This window comes from Cricetulus griseus, chromosome 5 (genome assembly GCF_003668045.3).
Source record: "Cricetulus griseus strain 17A/GY chromosome 5, alternate assembly CriGri-PICRH-1.0, whole genome shotgun sequence".
Taxonomy (NCBI): Eukaryota; Metazoa; Chordata; class Mammalia; order Rodentia; family Cricetidae; genus Cricetulus; species Cricetulus griseus.
In genome coordinates this window covers 130,104,503-130,128,607 of record NC_048598.1, presented here as the reverse complement: position 1 = coordinate 130,128,607, position 24,105 = coordinate 130,104,503, and the positions used below count along the sequence as shown (strand labels likewise).

The 24,105-nt window shown below is 40.5% G+C and overlaps 2 protein-coding genes across 4 annotated transcripts in view; one reads left to right on the top strand and one right to left on the bottom strand.

Annotated features, from left to right (window-relative positions):
* Window positions 1-555: 555 nt before the first annotated feature.
* On the bottom strand, window positions 556-7,091 carry Trmt5 (tRNA methyltransferase 5). 2 transcript variants are annotated; one of them, XM_027418239.2, is made up of 5 exons: window positions 6,954-7,091; window positions 4,812-5,467; window positions 2,798-2,922; window positions 1,131-1,782; window positions 556-788 (listed from the first exon to the last, which is right to left on the bottom strand). In XM_027418239.2, the coding sequence occupies exons 1-5, from the start codon at window positions 6,956-6,958 to the stop codon at window positions 709-711; spliced, it is 1,518 nt and encodes a 505-aa protein (XP_027274040.1). In that variant the 5' UTR covers window positions 6,959-7,091; the 3' UTR covers window positions 556-708. The 2 variants fall into 2 exon arrangements, with proteins under 2 accessions (XP_027274040.1, XP_027274041.1); XM_027418240.1 differs by lacking the exon at window positions 6,954-7,091 and adding an exon at window positions 6,743-6,947.
* Window positions 7,092-7,167: 76 nt separating this feature from the next.
* Slc38a6 (solute carrier family 38 member 6) overlaps window positions 7,168-24,105 on the top strand; it is a 56,775-nt gene continuing 39,837 nt past the window's right edge. Inside the window, exons 1-3 of one of the 2 annotated variants that reach the window (XM_027418241.2) lie at window positions 7,168-7,312; window positions 8,718-8,848; window positions 10,884-10,957. In XM_027418241.2, the coding sequence (XP_027274042.1) occupies window positions 7,202-7,312; window positions 8,718-8,848; window positions 10,884-10,957 (316 nt within the window). In that variant the 5' untranslated portion in view covers window positions 7,168-7,201. Of the gene's footprint in view, window positions 7,313-8,717; window positions 8,849-10,883; window positions 10,958-12,052; window positions 12,155-24,105 lie in introns of those variants that run through there. The other variant, XM_035445005.1, reaches the window with a different exon arrangement.

Sequence of the window (24,105 nt, the reverse complement as noted above, 5' to 3'; positions counted from 1 at the left end):
GTAGTTATTAAATGCTTTCTTAATTAAGCAGAATGTGGTCATCAATCTTTAAAAACTATCTTTCCAAGGGACAGACACTACTAAAAGTACATTTATCTAATAAAAATAGCTTGGATTGTAAAATCATTATATAATTTGTTTGTTCATTTATTTTGCATATGTGTATGCATGTATCACCTGGTGCATACATTAGGTTAGAGAAAAGCTTTCAGGAGTCTCTCCTTGTACCATGTTGATCCCAGGGATCAAACTCAGGTTATCAGGCTTGGAGGCAAAAGCCTTTACCCAATGAGCCATCTTACTGGCCCATACCAATTCTTTTTTTTTTGGTTTTTCAAGACAGGGTTTCTCTGTGTAGCTTTGGAGCCTATCCTGGCACTCGCTCTGGAGACCAGGCTGGCCTTGAACTCACAGCGATCCGACTGCCTCTGCCTCCCGAGTGCTGGGATTAAAGGCATGCGCCACCAACGTCCGGCCCAATTCTATTTTAAAATGATGCTGGATCATGGTGGTGCATGCTTGAGATTCTAACAACACAACAGTCTATTACACAAGTTCAGCTTATTTCAGTTAAGTTTTACTTTGGTATTGTTCCATTTATAAGAGCAAAACATAAGGGCTCAATAACAAATACCCGATAGTCAAGTCATACAAATTGTACTTCTTTACAAAAAATATTTACTGGGGAGATGGAGAAAACATTTTAAACTAAGAATCTGAAGTGATTTGTGGTTCCAAGAAGGAATCATCTGTCCTCTGCCGTTTAAGAGATGGCTCTTCGTAATTCTCTGTAACAAATTCAGAAAACACATTTTAGAGGATTTTTAACAGTTGAATACTCTTCTAAAAAAGATATTCTTAAGATTTTTTTCATTCAGTCAACTTAAAGAACATTGCTGTGGATTTATTTTAACGAAACAAGCCTATTAGTCTAAACCACCTATCATGCTAAAACTTGAACAAGCATTCTAAACTAAGTGGCAAGGTCTCACAACAAAATGACTGGAACTAGTTTAATTTTCCAACTTGCAAACCTTACACACATGCACGCACGCGCTCGAACACACACATACACACAAGCTACGTTAACGGTATTATACGCCACACTCCAGTCTGAAGAACTTGCTCACCTCCAGTGAGGGCCGGGTTCTTGTAGAGAGTTGCAGCAGGAATCTGGAAGGTGATGCATAGCATTTCCTTGTTAGGGGCCACATTTCTCACGAGGTGAACTGAACTACTTGCCTCCAAGGAAATGCCTAACATGGCTCCAGCTTGCTGACAAACATCCTTAGCAGGATTAGCATCTTTGGAGAAACAGTAGCAGTGCACTGTGGGAAGGCACTCATTGCTGCACGGCTGCCCATCTAGAAGTGATTTGAAAACACTGAGAAACTCTATGGCCTTTGCTGGCAAGTTCATGACAATGTGGATAGAGGGTTTTTCTTCAGTTGGCAGTCTTAGCCGAAGCATTAACTCTTCTCTGACTGGTCCCTGGAGAAAGTCTTTTCCATCCATGTTAAAGACTTTTACTTTTTGGTTAACTTTGTTCAGCTTACAATTGTGCAACAGCCATTTATGGGACTCAGGGTTGAGATCATTGGCAAATACTGTGCAGTTTTTTCTTGCTGCTGGAATGGAAAAGGGCCCAACCCCAGCAAAAACATCAAACAAGACATCTCCAGGATTGAGAAGTTCAGTGATCCGGCCATGTTCTGTGGAAAGACGAGGATTCCAATAGACTTTGGAAAAATCAAACTCATATGTGTAGTTGTTTTCTCGAACCTGAAAAACATATCATGTTTTTAGTTAATTGCATTGGATTTTAAGTTTGTCCACTGAAAGTGGATAGGTTATGTGTGTACACGTGAGAACATACATGTAAATGTGACTATCATAGGAGGAAATAACTTCACTTGAAAACATTTTGAGTAGAATCCTAGTGTTCATACCATTTCTGGGGCTAATATCTTGCATTCACCTTTTTCATGAGAAAAGTCAGCTCTTCAAAGCCTGAGAGTTGTTCCCATCCAAAAGGGTCATAAAGTTGATTCCAATTCACATGAGGAACACTGCAGAGAGGCCAACTAACTAATTAACTGGCTTATGTTACCAGTTGAAGAATGAAAACAGCATGAATCATCTGAAACCTCCCTCTTAGAGCACTTCCACACAGCAAGCGGTCCTCAACAGCATTCAGGTTGCAAAGGCAGACAGACATGTTAGAATTTGAGGTATCCATGTTTAAAAACATGTCATCTAAAGATGATAATTACTAAAATTTTACAAGTTTCATGTCTACAAATTAGACATTTAAGCCCCTCATTTTATGAACAAAGAATCAAAGACCAGAAAGTTCCTAACTTAGACAAAGCTGCTACATCTTTCTTCTGTTTCCTGGGGCCCAAATTTCATATTGGTCTATTACCATACTCCTTGAACCAAAGCAGAGGCTTCAGACCAGAGCTGGAAACAGTTAAGTATCTGCTCCCAAGAGTGCCCAGGGATAACCCAGGCGGATGTCCCAAGAACTACTTTGCACACACTGTGGCACAGCTTGCTCTGTCACTTAACTGTCCATGTGCAATTCACCGCAATACAGAGAGAGCGAAAGCTCTTTACTGATGGACTGCTCGCTCTCATTAGAGCAGCACTAACCAGATCCCCTTCCAGTCTGAGTGCAGAAGTTGTTCAGCCTCACAGAGAGAGCACTTCAACTCTGGGCATTCTGAACACGCGCTGTCTTGGCCCCAAGCACCAGTTGTTCTGTTCACTCTGGGTTGGTGATACAGCACAGTACCTTGGTCAGCATATTCTCCTCTCCAGACAGCACCTCCATTTGGAAATTTCGGTATGTGTTGTCAATATTGCTGGTTTTATTTACTGCAGAGGTGATTCCTGGATTTTTGTCTATCATAACTTGGCCTAGAAGATGGCAAATTCATTATAAATACTGCTTACTGTTTGTGAAATTAAAATGGAAAATACTTAACAGAAATGAATTGCATTTTCCTTAGGTTTACAAATAAAAACTGTACATGGTGTAATTCTGCCTACAATTCTGAAAATCAAAGAGATGAGTTGACGACAGACAGCCTATAGTACATATAGAAAATTTATGGGCACCTTTAAAATTTTTTTGAGGACTTGTAGTTTACTGTTTTTTCCACATTTTTGTTAAACATATTAAGATAAAAGCAAATATGAAACTGGCAAAGAATGGAATGAGAAGCTGTGAAAGCCCCGAACAACAAATGGTCCCTGAAAGCCAGCAAAGACATGCCTGTCCCTGCTGGCCTCACACCAAAGGGTGCTTTTTACTGTGGGTCTAAAACAAGTGTCTCCAGTTTGGAAATGTGTATCAACAAGCAATGTTTACAACCAAGGAGACATAGGTTCTTCAGTGTCTGACCTAAATTTAAAAAGTCCTTTTACTTAAATTGTTCTTTCAGTTGAATATTTATCATAGTGGAAAAGCTACAAAGACAATAATATACATCAAAAATGACTTACTGCTGCCCTTTAGTCAAGTCTCTATCTTTTTGTCAACATTTCAAAATTCTATAAAGACCTTTATGCTCTGGTTTCATAAGGAAAGAACTTCATCTGTAAGTCAGTAAAATGTACTGAATATAAATTCACTGAAGTACAATGAGAATTTCAGAATTCAGAATACGTGTCCTGCTTCAAATATCTGAATTCAATTTTAAAAAATTCTTTGAGAATTTGTACAGTGAGTTTTAAGGTTACTAACTTCTTTCCCCAACTCCCAGATCCACCCATCCCTCTCCCCTCCCCACCCACTCTGTGTTCTCTTTTTTTTCACACCCACCAAGTCTTGTTTGTGCTGCCCACGCATTCATGGCTGTATTGTTTTCCACTAACTTTTAAGATATAAAAGTTAATTTTAAATGAAATCTTAAAATATTAAAAGCAATTCTAAAATTCCATAGCAAAAACTGCACATATTTGGTAAGCCCACTGAGCTGTGTCTCCAGCCAGAGGTGTTTTGTAACCCCTGAGCACTTTATGAAAAATTAAAAAACAAGAATGGCCAAAGAATGTTTTGAGTTAGGGTAGGCAGGTAGTATATGAAAGCCCACATCTGACACTGCACCTAGTCCCCACAAGGGTCACTACCGTGCAGGATCAGTGTCTTTGTCAATAAAAACAGAGAAAACAGAATGGCACCATTATCAAGTCCTAGCCATGCAAAACACTGAATACTGCATTTTAAAGCTGAGAATAATCCCCACAAGTTTTGAAATGTTATTGTATTAAAAAGAGTAATAATCTACAGAATGCATGTACACCAAATACTTATATAACATGATTTTGATTAGTCTTCTATTCAATTATAAAGGCCTTGGGTCTCTATGGAGCTTCTAAACAGCTAGGAACACTTAAAATGTCTTCAAGTACTTAACATAAAGAAGAGGCTTAATTAGCTAAGTCAATAAATGAATAGCATTGTATATTTGACTCTAAAACACCAAAAATTTTGAAACCTAGTACTACTGAACATTGTCCCAAAGTAGCCTTTTGGACCAAAAGATTTATATTCAATATAGAAGCTCTTGGTTTTTTTTGTTTTGTTTTTTGGTGTCGTGATACCCAAAGTCTGTGCCAATCCCGTGACTATGGAGAGGATATATCCAAAATGTTCTTCAAAAAACAGGATGGTGCTTACAATTTGACTTGAAATTAAAATAAGCTACCCTGCTTCTGTAAGTTAGCATTTTGAAATAAAAACTGAAGCACTAAAATTAGTCATTTTTTTTCCTAGAACATGAACCGAACTATAATACACCTACCAATTAAATGCTTGAATGGTAGCTGATGATCTCGGAGATTCAGGTGTGCAATATGTCCAACCCTGCTGAACCCTGAGGTCACATCTTGACCCTCAGGAAGCACAGCCCTCAAAACTTCTTCTGACTTAAAGTTTTCATAAGTTAGTTCCAAATTGTATTCAGATAACTGTGGGTTGACATCAAGTTCCTCTAGAACAGCGAATTCTGCTTTCTCAAATGAGTCAACGGTGAGCATTTTGTAGGGATCCAGCATAATGAGTCTACTATCCCCATCTTCGGGATCCTCAATGACTCGCTTTACGCCTGGACGCTGCAGGGCCACCCTCTTGAGGGCTCGCATCAGTCTGTTGACCACTTCTTTTCTCACTTTAAGCACCGGGATGGACACTGTCTTTTTAAAAGCTGTTCTGTCAAGTTTTGTCATTCCTCGAACATCAGAGGGTGGTGAAAATAGTTCGGTATCTCTGATACTTGCTTCTATTTCTGGCATGGTTGAGAATCCTTGTCTTTGACCCAACCAAAAAATACTAGGTGCTTTACTAAGCCTCGTTACCAATGTCCTCCTTGTCAGTACAGACACAGATATCAACTCATTGGGGTGACAACATTCTACTTGTAAAAGTCTTCTTAAGAATCCAAATGGCTTCCATAAGATTCTAGGAAAAGATTCAAAAAACATCATCAAACTACATTATGAGCACATTCACAATGGCATTTGAGAATGAAAATATAAATTCTCTTTCAAGTCACCTGCTAAGTGCTGACAAAAAATTTGAATGGTGTGGGAGGACAATCTCTCCTGCAGGACCATATGATCTTTGTCACTGACTAAACAATAAATTTGCATCTTCAATCTACTTGCCCTTGTAACGGAAGGATTAAGGAGCCCAGCAGCCTCCCCATACCCAATGGCCTCTGCTCACAATTTTCTACAGAACACATATAGAATTGGAAGTGTGAAATCTGAGATAAGGGGCATCTCTAGATAAAATGGTTATGATATATGATGCCACCAATGGCAATATTTCCTAGGATATTCTTATGGGCTATGGTATTAGAAGCTATAGTATCAACTTTGTAAGCTAAGGAGTAAAGTCAATCACCCAAAGTTCTTTGGCTGGTAAGTGGTTCAGCAAGGCTTCAAACATAGCTTGCCAAGCATGCACAAAGCCTTGGGGTCTATCCCCAGCATCACTTACATCAGGCATGGCGGTGTTGGTCTGTAATCTCCGCAATAGGGAGACAGGGAGTATTAAAAATTCAAGGCCAGCCTCGGATGCATTTGAGACCAATCTCAAAATACAAAGCCTTTGGTTAAGAAAGACCTTAAGGGCTGGCAATACAGCTCAGCTAGAAGATGCTTGCCTAGCATGCACACACAAAACCATGGGCTTTCTGCACTGCATAATGGGTATGGTGGTGCAGGCCTCTGATCCCAACACTCCACTCAGAAGAGAAGACAGGAGGGTCAGAAATTCAAGGTCATCCTCCAGGCCAGTCTGGATAAATGAGACGCTCTCCCCTCACACATGGCTGTAGTATATTGCTAGGTTGCCATTCATACTGTACTGTCATGTGTCTTGCCTAAAACTAAAGGCTTCGGTATTTTGATGTCGTCGAGGGTTGACTGTGTGTCTGAAGCACAATATCAGTTATTCATCTTGTAAAATACTAAGAAAATGGTAAAGGGTTCTGTCACAGATCCCTATGATATAAAGCAATGAAATTTGGATTTATACTAGTAGTTAATGAACTATACTGACACTGAGTAATTTAGGTGTCCATTTACCATTTGCAAAAAGGTGAGTAAAAACCATGAAAAGATCTTTGTGATACTGGGAATCTAATCCTGGGCATTACTCATGCTAGGCAATCGATCAACCACTGAGCTTCACCCGAACCCTCACCAGGCGTGTGACCAGCCCCCTTACCAAGGGCTGGGGTCTTGGCTTAGCAGCCTGTTGGCCATGAAGACAAATGACCTGGTGGCTTTTCCGCGCTCCTTGGGCAGGAGACGAGAGCACGGGCTCTGCCGCTGGACCGTCAGGTCTTTCGCATCACCCGGGACACTGCGGGCCCCTCACCCGCCGCACCTTCCCAAGTCCAGCATCATCGAAGCCGGCTTAAGACCAGACGCCTCACCTCATGCTCCGGTGCAGCTCGGAAATGGGTCTTCGGAGGGTGGGCGGGCTCTCGGTGACGTCATCACTGGTGGCCGCGGAGGGAACGTAAAGTCAGATCTCGTGGACTCCTCTCTCTTCCTGGCCGCCGTGAGGTACGGGAACCCGGAAGGGCCAGGCCCGTAACTCCGCCCCTGACGGGACTCAACAGGGCGCGTGGGGCTGGGCCAGAGGCTCGCCGATGGACTTGGTAGTCGGCCGCGGAGCAGCATGCAGGCGTCGCAGGACAGCTTCCAAGCCGAGCCCGGCTGGTACGTCTCTGCCCAGCAGCCCGAGGAGGAGGCGGCGGCTGCGGAAGAGTGGAGCCCGTTGCTAAGCAACGTAAGTGGGCTCCGCTAGCAGCGCGGGGCTGATGCGCTGTGGCATCCACCAGCGCTTGCAAGAAGAGTTCTACACTGCAGGGTACAGACCCCGGGGTGGGGCCCGAACCACTGACCCCAGCCGAGTTTGGAATGTGGCAGCAACTTGGAGCTCTCAGTCAAAAGTGGGGCTTGGGACACCGGCGGGAGGATGAACTAGGGTTTTGTGACTCACCGTTGTTTTGTATCTTTGTCGCCTTTTCAGTTCCCTCTAGTCTTGTGAGGTCTTTGCAAGAATCATGAGATATTTCTTTTCATGGGGCAAAGGGTACTTTAGTACAGAAGACCCTGTAAGTGGAGACGAGGAGAGAAATCTGTTGATATGCACGTAGCTTGTCCTTAACCTAAAGCTGCTGTGGTGGGCTGTGTGTGCCCCAGGACCCCCGCCCCTTTTCCGTGCTGAAGGGCCAGCCCAGCGCCTTGGGCATGCTGGATAAGTGCCCTAACCCAGACCTGCTTTCCAGTCCTGGTACTCCACTTTTCAACTCAATCCTTCGACTGTAACAAATGATAGCTTTGCTTCTGTTGGCCCTGTAAGGCATTCCTGATCATCCGTGTTTAGGTCTATAAACAGAAGGTTAGTTTTGCAGCCCAAGTACTTGGGGAAGAAGAGTTATGGACAACAGTTCCATGCTGACACAGGGATTCTTCAGGAATCACGTGAGCTGAGTCCTCTTGCTTCTCTCAGTCTCCACCCTTTGTTTACCTTATCTTGATCTCTTGAAGTCACAAGGAAGGCCATGGCTCCAAATGAAGCCAGCCTGGGCCCTGTACTGGAGGAAGTAATTTTCCTGGAAGACTAGATTCCTCTAGTTGTACCAGTAGGTCAAAAGGAAAGGATCAAGTGCTGTGTCCAAATTTGCTTTCTATTGGTGTGATAAAGCCCATGACAAAAAGTAACTTGGGGAGGAAAGGTTTTATTTCATCTTACAGCTACAGGCCTTCATGAAGAGAAGGCAGGGCAGGAACTTGGAGGCAGAAACTAAAGAGGCTGTGGAGGAATACTGCTTTTTGGCTTGCCCCTTCCGACTTGCTCAGTTTGCTTTTTTTCATCCCAGGAAGGCCTACCCAGAGATGGCAACACCCAAAATGGGCTGTGCCATTCCATATCAGTCAGGAAAGGACCCCCACAGGCTTGCCTAGAGGCTATATGAGGAGGGCATTCTCTCAACTGAGGTGTCATCTTCTCAGATAACTCCAGCTGGTGTAACAGGTACAAAAGAACTAACCATGTCCTGGTTAAGTAGTTAGTGTTGCACACAAATCCTCAGGCTTGTAGATTGGCTCCATAATTTGACAGTGATGTTTCGACAGATTTTTAACTTCCTCATTCAGACATTTAAAGTGGTTCAATTGTGCTTTTCCAGGAACCTCACAGCCAGGGATCCCCGGGTGTTTCATTCGGTCTCTCAGTCTTTAATGTGATGAATGCCATCATGGGAAGTGGCATCCTTGGCTTGGCTTACGTGATGGCTAATACCGGTATCCTTGGATTTAGGTGAGGCCTGTTTTCATACTGTATCATCACGTTTTCATTTTCATAAGGAATTTTGGGTTATTTCTGAGGTTTTAGCCTTGTTTTGTTACCCTTGTGCCTAACTGATCTGTAGTTGGGAGGAATGGTATCATCATGCACAGCTTGAGGTATATGTATTCTTGTAAGAACATCAAGAGGCAATCAGTGACTCTGAAGACAGCATGGGCTTTAGTTGGGAAAGAACCTGCAGAGGGGGGCTCTGGCATAAGAATCAGAGCCTGCTGGCTTACAGCCTGAGGTAGTTATAGGGCACAAAAAGGAAAGGAGGAAGGCCACTGAAATTTCCCCCTTTTTGGCAGGTGAGTTGCTAGGGGTAGCTAAGGAAGTAAGGTGAGTGGTAAGAATGTCATGTGTTAGATAAGCATCTTTCCTAGTCACCCATTACTAAGGTCCATAGGGCACAAAGGGTGAGAATCTAGAAAGAAAAAAAAGTTAACTTAAGTTCTCAGAACTAAATGGGAATTGTCATTGTTTAACCAAAATAGAGAAGGAACTTTACCAAATGGAGTAGCCATTACACTGTCTGAAGTGTAGCATTAGCCTGATTGATGGTTGGGTGATCCATGTAGAGGTGGCGAAGCCACTCACACATCTACACTATATGTTGCAGCCTGTTGCTCCTAGGCTAAAAATCATGTAGTATAATGTATTCTACATGTTAGTGCGGTAAAGCAGTTGTAACATAATGGTATCTGTACATCTAAATATACAAGAGATTTGGTAAAAGAAAAATGATGTTCCTGAATAGGACATGACTGTGAGAGAAGGTTGGAGAACTTTTTCTGTTTGTTTGGTTTTTTTTTTGTTTTGTTTTCTTTTCTTAGTTTTTTCACACAGGGTTTCTCTGTGTAGCTTTGGCTGTCCTGGAAGTCACTCTGTAGAACAGGCTGGCCTTGAGTTCACAGAGATCCGTCTGCCTCTGCCTCCTCAGTGCTGGGATTAAAGGAATGTGCCACCACTGCTAGGTTGGAGGACTGGTTTTAAGGGTCTTTTGTTTTAACTTTTTGCTTCTTGTTATAACAGCTTAAAATATAAACATGTCATTTACCATATAAAACCTTTCTTTATGTCCTTATTCTATAAGCTTTTAAAAAACTTAATCTACTCTTATTTTCACATTTTACTTTTTAAAGTTTTTTCTTTAAAACCAAGACACAAACACACTCTCTACCTGAGAGCCAGGGTCATCAGCATCAGTCCCCATCTTGTTCCCCTGGGAGGTCTTCAGGGCAATGCACACCTGAAGCTGTGGTGCCCAACAGCCTTTTCTGCATCAAGTCAACATTCCCTCTCGATGCTGTCAGACTGTAATTTTGTGAGGTCTCCAGTGTCAGTTTAATGACAGCTTGCTGCTTACTAATAAGTATTTCGTGAGTCACAAAGAGGATTTCTGTTAGTCTTGTGTGTTATACTAGAGACAGCAGTATAGCTAGAAGCCTGCCCTGCCGGAGTCTTCCCGAGAACAAGTAGGAATCGTTTTGTGCTGTTTGTTTATACTGTTTTTTTTTTAAATTATGTCATTAGAAATGTGTTAATTGTGTTGTTTGGGTTTGAGCTGGAAAGAAGCTAGGAATTGCTTGCCATCTTTTTATTACAGGTAAAGCTCTGGTTTATGTGTCCACATCATTGGAAGGGGAGGGAGTTAGGGAGATAGGGTAAAAAGATGACATTGAGACTTAGAACAGGAAAAATGAGTCATTAAAGGGACTGTGTAGATCACTGAGCACTGAGCTTGACATCAGCAAACAGTGCAAAAGGAGGAATTTGTTTGGGTTTTAAGTAAAGCTTATTTCTTTTGATTTCTCTTTTAGTTTCCAAAGCACTGTATTTTGCTTAAGTGAATCTTGGTAAATTCAGAGCAGTCCTTTCCTTAATGTCTGTAGTTCTGCTCAAAGATATTCCCTTTGGCCGTCTGACAGTGAAGAAATCTGTAATGAGATGTCATGAAAAAGAACAAGTTCCGGAAAACTTAATCATGTGTTCTTTTATATTTTAGTTTCTTGCTGCTCTTGGTTGCTTTACTGGCTTCTTACTCAGTCCATCTCCTGCTTAGTATGTGCATTCAGACAGGTGAGTAACCTACCATGCTTTCACTGGATCCAGTTGCTTGAGTTTGTATTTGCATAAGAAGTGAACATCAGAGATCTAAAGTCTGAGGGTGAAGGTGTAGCTCAGTGGTAGCGTATATATTTAGTAAGCACAACCAGGACCCTGGCTTGGAACTCTAGCATCACACACACCCAAGAATCTAATTTCCAATGGGCATCTATCATTAATGGTGTGGTTATCAGCTTTGTTTTCTTGAGCTAAAGATGAAAGCTGGTGTTTTTGTCACTTATCTTTGGATTATATTTGTGTTCAAGTCCAACACAAACTTTATTTGTGCATGGCCAAGCTCTATTTACTCTCACTGGTCTTGTGGCTGCAGATTTACAGAAGCAGAATACAGATACAAAATAGATTTTTAAAGTGGGATTGTTCTGGGCTCAAACAAATGAGAACCTTGAAGGTAATTTTTAAGAGTTTTAAGACTCTTGAGAAGAGAGTTCTAAAACCACCATTCTATTTTATTTCCCTTGTTTATGCATCAGAAATACCTATTTTGTTATTGTTGTTGTTTTTAATGAAAAGATTGTGTTATAAATAAGCTAGGTGATTCTTACGTAAAACCACCTTGTAATTCACAGCTCAGAGCTGCAACTCATACCAGTAGTTGGGTGTTTTTGACCATCAGGCTTCCCAATTCATGCCTCTGCCCTCAGGGTGAATGTGAAGGTAGATAAAAATACCAGAAGACAGTAGAAGCTATTATAAGAGCATTCTGAATTCAGGAATAATACCTTCAGATAGCATTTGTAAATCCTGTCAGGAATATCAATTGTAGAATTTCACTTTTTTGCATGAAAACCGTTCTATAATTAGGTTAGGTCTTCTAGCATTATAATATATTCTTTTGATAAATGTTATCAAAAGATGAAAACCTTAGTCAACCATGTGTGGCAGTCAGCTTCAATTATTTGAATTATGGAATTTTAAAAATAATATTAATTTTATCCTTCAGACCATTTAGCCTTAAATTTCTGACACTGTTGTTTTTTAACTCCGGGGCACATAAAGTGAAAACATCTGTTTCTCTTTCCCTTTCCTTTTCTTTTCCTTTTGTAGCCTGCTTGGGTCCGTGAACTAACCTCTCCACTCATGGTTCTCCACTCATGCTGCCCCTGTCTCCGCTGATCGATTCCTCAGTCACTAAAGCTCTCAGGACAGGTAGGCTGCTTCTCAGTGTGTTCCTGTGAGACTGGAGAAGAGCATGTGGCTAATTGCCCCCTTAGTAGACTGTCATAAAGGGGTACTGTATTTAGGCTAGAGTCACTGGTCTTTATAAAAGGTAATTTGTCTAGAGTTAAAAGATAAAATGGAAATTTCCTGTTTATAAAAGGAAAGGGTCTTTTCACATGAAACTCTCTTACTTGAAGTCTTAAGCAGGGTTTCCGACTGTCAGGATATCTCTTGGGACCTGAGAAGGCATGTTGAGGTGCATATACCCCCCAGCCTTAGTGTGTTGACTATAAAATGGTCTTGGCAGCACTTTTTTCCTAGAATAAAACAAAATCATGACTGTAAGGTGTCAGAGCCATGATGAATGCTGAGTTCTCACTGGGACAGAGTCTTATACATGATGTGGTCTTAGAAGCAGTGGCTGCTGGTCATTGTGTGAAACCATGGCTTCTACTCTGGGATTTAGAACAATTGCCCTCCCTCCCTAGCTTCCACGTCACTATCAGGAGGGGATGAGTGTTCTGGAGCACTGTATCGCTTCTGGCTCCTCATCCCCACTGCACACCGAATTATCACCAGTTTGTGCCTTTAGAGCCATTGGTTTAATGATATTATGATAATTATCTCAATTATGTCAGTTCTTTCAGGAGTCTCATGTATCTTTCATTCCCCAGCCCCCATCCTGTGTGTCCAATCACTGTCTATTTTCTAACCTTGTGCTGCTCCCCAACTCTCAACACCCAGATCATCATGATGGGAAGCATGGCAGCAAGCAGGCAGAAAGCAAGCTAGAATGGGCCTGGTGTGGGCGTTTGTCACCCCCTGTGACATCTTCTCTAACAAGGCCACACCTCCTAATCTTTTCCAAACAGTTTCACCAACTGGAGACCAAGCATTCAAATATACGTGTCTATGGGGCCATCATTCTCATTCGAACCACCACAGTGGCCCCGCCTGGCCTGTAACCTTTTCTTTTTAAGATGTATTTATGTCTTTTATGTACATTGGTGCTCTGTTGTTTATGGCTGCACACAAGAAGAGGGCATTGGATTGTGAGCCGCCATGCAATTGCTAAGAATTGAACTCAGGACCTCTGGAAGAGCAGCCAGTTCTCTTAAGTGCTGAGCCATCTCTCCAGACTGGCCTGGAACTTCCTATGTAGCCCTGGCTGACCTCATATTGACAGAGTTCCACCTGCCTCTGCCTCCTAAGTGTTGGCATTAAAGGTGTTTGCCACCATGCCCAGCTCCCTTTCCTTTCTTACTGTAGTGACAACTCAAACCTCTTTAAGAATAGCATTTGATATAATGAGTGTATGCTCAGCAGTGTCATAAGAGATGTACGTGTGTAACCTTCTAACAACTGCATAAGGTAGATTTTGTCGTATGTGTTAAGAGATTGGCAAAATTAGATAGTGTATTTACCCAGGACTGCACAGCCAGTTCATTGGTGAGACGAACTGATCTTGCATTTCATAGCCCCAAGTCATACACAATCTGCTGCCATTTCCCACCATGCAAACCTTGAAGCTTATTTTCTAGAGGAAGTAAAAGAGAGTGCTGCACTTGACTCTGAGTCATCTTCCTGAAGGCAGAATGTAAGTGAACAGCGGCAGGCAAGCTGAGGAAGAGGCCTGATAACCATTGTAGAATGTTGGCATGGGCATCTCCTCTCATCGGGGATTAGAGGAGTGCTTAGTATAGAATTTCTTCTGCCCAAAATAAAATACCTCCAGCTACAAATAAAGAGGGCACCTTTCAAGAAAGACATGGCTTCTTCCTGTGTGACCATTGCATGATTAAACCTGTCACTCAGTAAGCCAGAGCTCCCGTTTATCGTATCACTACCATACAGTTTGTCAAGGGGTAGCTGAGGAACTGGAGTGGTAGGAAGCAACTGGTGGCTGCTCTCTGTTCAGATCTTTCAGGTTCTTACCCCAGTGTTTGACTCCAATTTTGATTTTTTTTTTTTTTGGTAAAGATTAATTAGATTAACGGTTCACAGTTGAGAAAAGGATTCATGCTAAAACAACCACAAAAAAAAAAAAAAAAAGGATACAGAAACAGCAGTGGGATGCCTTCATAAATATACTTAGGTGATAGGTCCAGAGCAGTGTCACAACAGATGCCGCAAGGATAGTAGCAAGAGGAACTGCCTTTGCAGCCACCCTGGAATGCAGTTGGGAGGGCCTTTATTTTGTTGTTATTTATTCTTACAAAACCATACTTATACCACAGGGTCTGCCAGGATTATCCCTCTTCGCAATTACACAAAGACTTTTATGCCTGCACAAAACTTGTATATAGATGTTTATAGCAATTTTATTTATAATTTCCAGGGAGTGACCAAAATACCCTTTAGTTGATGAATGACTAAGCAAACTGAGACATTGAAACAAGAGAAAATTGTTTTGTACTAATAAGAAATGAACTTCCAGGACCTGAAGTAGCATGGAGAAGTGATAAAAGCATGTTGTCAGGTGAAAGAAACCATATGCTCCAGGGTTCTGCTTGAGGTGTGTGTACACAAAAAATGAAGCCCATACCTTGTGGGAATCACCTATGCTACTTGTTCATTGCAGCGTTCTTCACAGTGCTGAAATATAGGAACACCCAGTGTGTCTTTAGGTAGATGGATAAGCAGTGGTCTATATGTATTTTGGAATATTATCCAACCTTTAAAAGCAGGCTCAAAAGGGGAATCTTGCCAGTGCTGGGAGCATGGGGGAGCCTGGAAGACATTATGATAATGGGAGATATTATGATAATGATAAGTGAAATAAGCCAGACAGAAAAAAAAGAAAAAAACGTGCATGTTCTCACTGACATGTGGACACTAAAAAGGTTTAGTTTAAAATAACACAATAAAACTGTTTGTCAGTGATACTGGGGCAGGGAGGAGAAGATGGTGAGTTCTTGATAGAGGGACACAAAGTTAAGATAAGGGTTGGTTGAGCCGACAATCCACACTGCCAGAGAAGCTAGTAAACAAGGGGGACCCTAAGAGAGACATGGTCCCCTAGAGAAGGGGAAAGGGTCACGATCCCCTGAGCAAATTGAGAGCACAGGAAGAGGGGGAGGGAGCTATGAGAAGGGAAGAAGAGGAAGGATGCAGAGGTCATTAGGGAGCAGAAAGGTTGAGTCAGGGGAAGAATAGAAGAAAGGATATGTGACAGATAGGGTTTTAGTTGGGGGGGGGCATGTTAGAGGAGGACGGGAGGGAGAAGGGAATGGGAATTGTCATGTAAAACAATCTTGTTTCTAATTCAAATAAAAAATGATTTTAAAAAAGATAAGGGTTGGTTATAGTTAATATTCAGTTTAATGGAAATTTGCCAAGAGAATAATTTTAGTTCCTCTTAGCCAAGAGAGAGGGGGAGAGGGAAAGAAGGAAAAGTTGAATGGATATGATTATTTCCTTGAATATCATAATTTCAGTATGTCTATCAAAATGTCAAGTTGAATACCTTAAATATATACAATTAAGAGAAAGAAGAAACCAACCAGAAAAGGTTATGTATGATTTGGTTCCAGTTATATGACATTGTGGAAGAGGCAAAACTATGACGAGTAAAGACAAGTGATCACCAGGGACTAGGGGAGAAGGATGAATGGATAGGAAGAGCATAGAGAATATGCAGGGCAGTGATAGCATAATGGTGGGTATACATTCATCAAGATCCACAGAGTGTCCAGACCAAAAGGGAACCTTCGTGTCAGCTGCGGGTTTGTATGATATAGACGGGGCAGAGTTCCTCGATAATTGCAAATCCTGCGCTGTGGCAGGAAGGGTAGCATTATGTGTGGGGCAGGAGGTATATCACAGCCTTATACTTTCTTAATTTTGCTGAGGCCCTACAAATATAACCAGTTAAAGAAAAGCAAAAAAAGAGAGAGAATAAAACAGGAACAAGATGAAAAGTAAAATATTAATAATAATGCATCCATAAAAACCCACAAGGCCTCAACCTAAGGGATGCTGAGAGTGGGAGAAATAATCTTCCCCAGGGAAGAGCACACCAACTGGTAATCCAGTACCAAACAGTCAGCCCTGAAAACATACTTACTAGTAACATTATATAGACTGAGCAGGTTGTGTTTATGTATTTAAGAATGTAGATGTATAGCTGGGTGTTGGTGCCGCATGCCTTTAATCCCAGCACTCGGGAGGTAGAGGCAGGCGGATCTCTGTGAGTACAAGACCAGCCTGGTCTACAGAGCAAGTTCCAGGACAGGCTCCAAAATGATACAGAGAAACCCTGATTCAAAAAACAAACAAAAAGAATATAGATGTCTATACATATATGTATGTAATGATAGTTAATGAAGAAAGAGGCCATGAATTTGAAAGAGAGGAAGGAGAAGTTTATAAGAGGTTTTAGAGGGAGGAAAGGGAAGGGGGAATGGTGTAAAGAAGAAATAGTTTTTTAAAAGGATCAGCAAATGAGAGTCTCTTCTACTCTAGAGTGAGAACATGGATTCTGAGATTTAAAATGAAAAGTAATGCATCCTTAAAGAAGAATAAGAAAATATTAAAAGTGTTCAGAAACCACAAGTACCATAGAAGTTAGAGGAAGAGAGGGAGGGAGGGAGAGAGGGAAGGAGGCGGGAATAAAATAAAATTATATTTGTGGTTGGATTGGAACACTTAAATTTCCAGAGATTGTCATAGAAAGGACAAAGAGCTTGAAAATGGGAGAAAGGTCTACCACCATCCCACCTTGAATGCATCCAGTCTCAACTGAAAATTAAAACAAAAACATAAGAAAGTTAAATCAGTCCAGGAAACCAACATGCAAACAGTAGAACTTCCATAAAAGGAGGTGAATGGAATAACAAAAGTTATCAACAGAACAGTACAGAAAAGCTGGTGTGACTGAAGAAAACCAGGTTCCATAATAAAATGTTCCTTCTGTGTAATATTGTGAAATAATTCACACTGAATGCATTACAAATGATGGAAAGCCAGTTTAAAAGGATGGTATCTTAAACATTTACACAGGAGAAACAAAAAGATCAAGAGCTCTGGGGAAGTACCTGTTGGCTAGAAGGGTCTGTTATGAAAGCTTGGATCATAACACCCATGTACAAGGTGGATGTCCTGCAAAGGCTGTAACTGCCAACCTATCCAAAAAGCCTGAGCTCTGGTGTCAGCAAGAAACTCCACCTTCCACACACAGTGTGTGCACCCACATGCCACTGTGAGCACATTACACACTACATATACACACCTCAGACACACAAGGAGACAAAAATCAAGACCCACAGTAGCTGAAGTCTTCACAGGAGCTATAAAGTGGAATATAGAACAGTCTTTTTGCAATTCTTAGGGAGGGAAATGATCCTAAAATAGAATTCCAATCCCAGCCAAACCCATGGGAATGTGAAGTTTCAGTAATGACATTTCACACATGCAAGGTCTGAGAAGCAGTCCCTGAAGAACACGTATGTAATGAGCTGTGGGGGGTATGCTGCTAGCTAGCCTCAGGAGTAACGGGAATGAGGAATCCAGGAGAGAAGGGAAGCCAACTCACAGGACAGCAGCTGCTCAGCAGGTCTATGCCTCAGTGTCACTATGACAGCTCTTTTCACAAAGGCCCAGCACTGCTGCCAGGTCATTACTGTACCCAGGATCATTTGCAGGGTGGCTAGCCTAATTTCCATGATCAGAATTTGTGCAGATAAGAAGCTTGGTTGGTACCAAAGTCTTAAGGATAAAATAGAGATGGAATCCAGGCAGCGACCAGGGATGAAGAAAAGAGATGGGCTAAGCAGGATGTGGGGTCAAAACAGGAGTGTTGTCAGAGTAACAATGAAGGGGAAGGAATCTGCCTGGGCCCCTTGGTTAATTGCGAGGTCATTAATGGAGGTGAGAACACAGAAGGCAGAGGTGGCTGGAAATTTAAATTAAGTTCATTTTGACTAGGTGGACTTTGAAATATGTATATGGATAGATCAAATCCACAGAGACCTAATTAGACCTGAACCCAGAGAGAGGTTCATTCCTGCAGTGTTCTTTTATTTATCGGTTAGGAATACAGAATAATCAGTTCCTTGCCTGAAAAACTCAGTCTAGCACCACGGTTCTCAGTCCAGGGGTTGTGACCCTTTGGGAATAGCATATCAGATACCCTGCATTTACATTACTATTTATAATAGTAGCAAAATTACAGTGAGGAAGTAGCAAGGCAAATAAGGATCCGTATTAAAGGGTCTCAGCATCAGGAAGGCTGAGAACCACTGCCCTAGTAGGCAAATGATATATGCTGTAGTGTGCTAAGTATGGGGACTAGGTGTGAAGTGTACTGTCTGTTGGGGATAAGAATCAGAATATTCTAGAAGACTGAGCTGAAAAGGATTTTAGCTAGCATATCCCGTACATTGTACACAATGTTCCCCAAATGGCTTACTACTATTAGTGAATAGTGTACAAAGGAGAAAATTAGACCACAGACCAATGTCAGATCATGAAGAATATGAGGATTTTGCCCGAGGAACAAGATGCCCACTGGGATGGTTGAAAAGGTAAAGGTAGGTACCAAAATCTACTGCTTGTTCTGGCCAAAGAGAATTTTGGTCCTTCCTGCAGCCTATGACATAACCTTTAAATCCCAAGAGGAGAAAATAGTCCATTTGTCTTCTTTCTAACTGAAAAGCAGTGATTTTCTGTTTTGTTTGTTTTTTTTTTAAGCCATCACATTTGTAATGATTGGTTACATCAGCCATGGTGAACTAAGCCCCACTCACAATAAGAAAATGCCACAGCTATGAAGTAACAAAGAAACAAAAACAAAGGATTTTTTCTGGTGTGATTTTTCCTTTAGAAACAAGTTTTTGGTAAAATTCAAAATGTTCTGTTAAGAGGATTTCCTGCATTTGTATGGTAATTGTGTTCCTGGAAGTTGAGTTTATATCCAGACCACTAGCCATCATTTTCATATCGTTTACCATACAACCATATTAGAGGTCACAGTGTTAGGAAGGGGTTGTGGTGACCCCCAACCATAAAATGATTTTTGTTGCTACTTCATTTTGCTACTGTCATGAATCATAATGTAAATATTATTGAAGATAGAGATTTAAAAGGGTCACTGTCCACAGGTTGAGAGCCACTGCCTAATGTTGTCAAGGTAAATAGCATTTATTTTGTGTTTTTAATGATTTTTAAACTGTACATATTATCTATAGATTGAGTTTAATAGTTGAAAACCAATACGTCCATTAATGGGCTATGACTGTGTAAATTATTCACTGCACAGTTAACTAGTAAATTGGGAATCCAGAACATTCCTACACATGAAGTATTACAGACTCTGTTGCCAGCTGAAAGAATGCCACTAGCATTCTATCATTGTTTTCTTTTAATGGGCAGAAAGATTGTTAATCATGCCATATTCAGTTGGCACAGTGGCATTGAAATGTATATTAAGATCAGAAGTCTTAAAATTAGTGAATATTCAAGAACAGAATGCCCTTCATGTGCTGTTAGAAAAAAAAAGCAAGAAGAAAATGATGGAAAACATAAGAAAGAAAGAATTTCAGAATAATAAGAGTACTTTCCAAATGGCCAGCTTTCTGAGAGTTGAACTGTGTTTGGATAACTTGTGTCCCTCAATCCAAATCCAAAGATAATATTGCTTCTGCTGAAACTTGGGCTTGTACTGTAACCAGACTTTATTAATTGTCCTATTTCATTGAGGAAAAAATGTGAAGCAGACAGAACACTGGAGTTGGAAATGCTCCACTTTTTCATGGGAAGCAGCTTCCCAGTGGTTCCTGTGGAGGACGGGAGTCTTGGGCCTCATGCACATTAAGGAAAAGCTCCCCATTTACTGATGAAGACTTACAGCTCCTCTATTCCTTAAAAACACAGCACTGGTTTCTTTTAGTATCAAAAATGATTTCTGAAATACATTGCTAGTGATTGCTTCAGCTATTAAAGAGGTTTGCTTCAAGTGCTGTGTGTGGAAGACTCTGTTAATTACATAATACCATTCCTATTCAGGAGGAATATGCCACTCCTGTAATTGGTTATCAGCATCTTTTGTGTCTCTGAAACAAAAATGTTTATAATGCTGTAAAATGTATAAAGGAGTCGAGAGAGAAAGAGGGGGAGAAAGGGGAGGGAAAAGGAGGGATGGAGGAAAAGAGGGAGAGGGAGAGTGAAGGTAAAAAAAAAAAAGAAAGAAAAGAAAAATCTCTTGCTGGTAGATCAAACAGCAAATTACTCAGCACTAGAAATGAAATTTCAGTGTAACTACAAGCTCTCAGGTTTATGGAAGGAGTGGAACTAGTGAAGTATTGTCTGTTTTTTGGTTTTGAGCCAGCCAAGGGGCTCTTTCTCAGCTTCTATCAAATTCTTGGGCTCAAGTGATCCTCCTGCCTCAGCTTCACAAGTAGCTAGGATTACAGGCCTGTACAAATACGCTTGGCATTGTAGTTCCTAAAAATTAAGCCCCACCTTTGTTGTTCAAGTCATTATAACATATTTGAACTCCTTTCCTCCCATATACAGAAAGCAAAAGAAACTTAACTGAAGACTTACTCATCATTTATATGTGTTACTTTACAGATTATGTTTGAATCCTGTTTTTTTTTTTTCATTTAAAATAGTATTGGCATTTTCTTGTTATTATAAATGGGCTGCCTTGGTTCATATACTGAGATGTGGGAGAAATCCCTTGGCTGGCTGTGTCCACAGTTCATCTTAGCAAAGCTTCCAAGCAAAGCCAGAGCTATTATTCATATTCATGATCTCAGGCTTGGGAAAAGTGCTCCTAACTTTTGCAACATAAAAGTGGTCTGGTGACTGTGACAGAACTGAGCAAGGACCTGCTGCTGGGAAAGCTAGAAGGAGGACTGGAGAGCTAGACTCGGTCTCCATAGAAAAGCCTAGTGCTTTTCCTCTTTCAGGTCGGGATGTTGTGGTATATGGAGATATTTTTATGAGGGAAGAAACAGTAGAAGCAGAGGACAAGTTCGAAATTGCAAAATTGTCAGAAGTTACAGCTAAAACTGTCTTCATTAAGCTGTTAGGTTTTCTGTGTTTCTTGGCACAAACAAGGGTTGAATTTTAACTTTTAAAATTTAGAATAAGAGCTTACTGTTTAAATTAGGATTGAAATACCAGTTTCCTTTAGATTTTTTTCAATGTGAATTTTTTTAACTAATAGGTATTTGCTTTTCCTGTGTACTAGATATGCAGTCAATCTGTACTTCCCACTATTTAAATATAAAACAAGACTGGAATGTAACTCAGCGCTAGAGCATGTGAAGGGCTTGGATCCAATACCCAACACAGAAATGAAGCAAACAAAAATTAAACACCCATTGTCTAACTTTTTAATGAATGTCATCTTTGCTTACATTACTGAGAAACAGATACAAAATAGTAATATGAAAAGCAATATTTAATGTAGTCCCATGTGTAACACTGGAAAACTTCTTTGCTTGAAGTTCTTGGAAGAAATGTTTTTCTTTTTCTCTTTTTTTAACACCACCTAAATTATAATTATTTTCATTTTAAAACACGGTCTGATGTGATTTTCAGTTGCCATATTAGATCTGTTCAAATTAACAAGTATATATGCCCTTGACACATAATCTATGATATTGTAAGGGAATTAATGAGATGTTAAACTATTTTATGAGAAGAGAATTTTGGTTCCAGAAGAACTTAGCCCTAAGGAAAGATTAATTATAGCCTAGAAAATATGAAAGGGAATCTAAGTGGAAATCATCTTAGAATAGAGAAAACTTTGAAATAATGCACTTCAAAATGTTTGTTATCACAAGAATGCCAGAGTTGTAAAAATGGAGCTGTGCTGTCCACATCATCATGCATCTGTCTGTAAATTTATCTCATTGTGTGCATCACTGTGATTATTCTGTTGAACTATATCTACTTCAGCTTAAATTTACATAAATGCTAGTGTGTACATATTTCTGGAATGTTGATGAGTTAATTGAATATGCCAGTTAAACTCACAAGCTCTATCTAATACAGACAGAAATGTGGAAATCACTGAGAAAGCATTTGAATAGCATTTGCTTATGAGTTACCATTACCTCTGAATAGAAAGTAACTAAAGGGAAAAAGTCCAGGAGAGTTTGAGGAAGATATTTATTATTGGAAAACCAGGAATTTATTTTTTCAAATAGTAAGGCATTTAGGTTGGGTAATTTGTATAAAGTGACAAAAAAAACCAAACAACCAACTGACAACACAGAAATGTTTTTCTTAAGCAATAGTGGAAGTCTAGAGTAATGGTGTGTGGGTTGTGGTAATCCTGCCAGCAGCAGGGGCTGTCACCCTCAGTATTCTTGGTGTTTTAGGGACCACACCACAGGGAAAACTGGATCCTTGGCCTCTTCACAGAGAAGAGTTTCTGTACAAGCCAGTGTGAATCAGAGTTAGAGTTTATAAAATGACATTTTAAATACAGAGTTTAAGCACAAGGGTTGAGAGAAAGAGGCTGTTGTGAAACAAGACACACCTGAGCATGAGTGTTGGGGCTTCCTTGAGCCCTTGTGACCTTCATACATGGTCTACCCATAATAAAAATATGTCTTCCAAATGCAATACTAAATTGTACGTGTGTGCTGTGTTTAGCAGAATGTAAATGCATTTTTAAAAATAAATAGATCACTCAAATAATACCCAAATCCCTCAATGAACTTTGATAATAGACGAAAATGAAGATTTTATTAATTATTAATAACTTATTTAGTATCCCACTGTTTTCTTCCTGGTTCCATAGTTACTGTATGCAAAACCACCTGTGTTTTTTAAAAAGCTTATTTTTATGTACCTAAATGTCCTTCATTATGAAAATACCAAAAAAGGTTTTTTTTGTTTTGTTTTGTTTTGTTTCTGTTTTTGTTATCAAGTGGCAGTTGAAAGAAAGCCCAAGTGTGTCCTAAGAGATGTGTAAGAACTGGTTTGAAATAATGAGCAACATTTGTAACCAGCAGAAACTATTGCTGTCCCAAGCCTTGGTGTCTCCCAGCATGCTTCTGGTCAGTGTGAGCACTGTGGGCATGTGCACTTCTCAGAACTATTGCTGTCCCAAGCCGCGGTGTCTCCCAGCATGCTTCTGGTCAGTGTGAGCACTGTAGGCGTGTGCACTTCTCAGCTGTAGAGCTTCATATACAGCAGCATTGCTGGCTATAACACAAAGCCCTGCAGGCCGAGAGCATAATGTGGCTCTTTTACAAGACCTTTAATTCCCATATGTTCTTAATGGCCGTACTTCTTGAACATAATGAAATGAGAATGTAATTTAACATTTTTATGATGTAAAAAGAAAGTATGTGCCCCTCCCTAATTATAGGATGAAGGTACTGTTTCCGTTGTGAACACATTTATCATCACTCTAAGCACTTGGGAAGGCAAATGGTGCAGATGTCGTATCTCATCTTACTATGTGTGCAATGTTTAGAAATTCTTACCAGTGAAAATTTCTATTTGGATAGTATGTATGCAAGTACACGTGTCCTGTGGAGGGAAGCGGGGTGTTCTCAGGAAATCGAGCCATTGAATTAACATAGGCTGAGTAGGCTGGATTTGCTAACGTCTGCCTACTGTAGGTAGACTCCAGCTCTACAAAGCAGCCATCTGTAAAGGTTTTCCCAAAAGTCAGTACTTCTTTAAGTTTAGCCATCTATCACTGATAGTCAGGTGGGTAGACCGCAGCTACTAGATCTCAGAAATAATATTGCATGTTTTTGTTTGCTTGGTTGGTTGTTTGGGGTTTTTTTGTTTGTTTCTTTTTGTTTTGCTGCTTTTGGTATTTCAGAATATTCAAGAGAAACACAGATCTACCTTTGACGGCCTCCATAGACAAGAGCTGTCAGATAGGTAGAAAAATGTCAGTTAGCTGAATACCAATATTAGCATGCTGATATTGGTTATCTTACAGTAATTAGAAACCTAGTAGA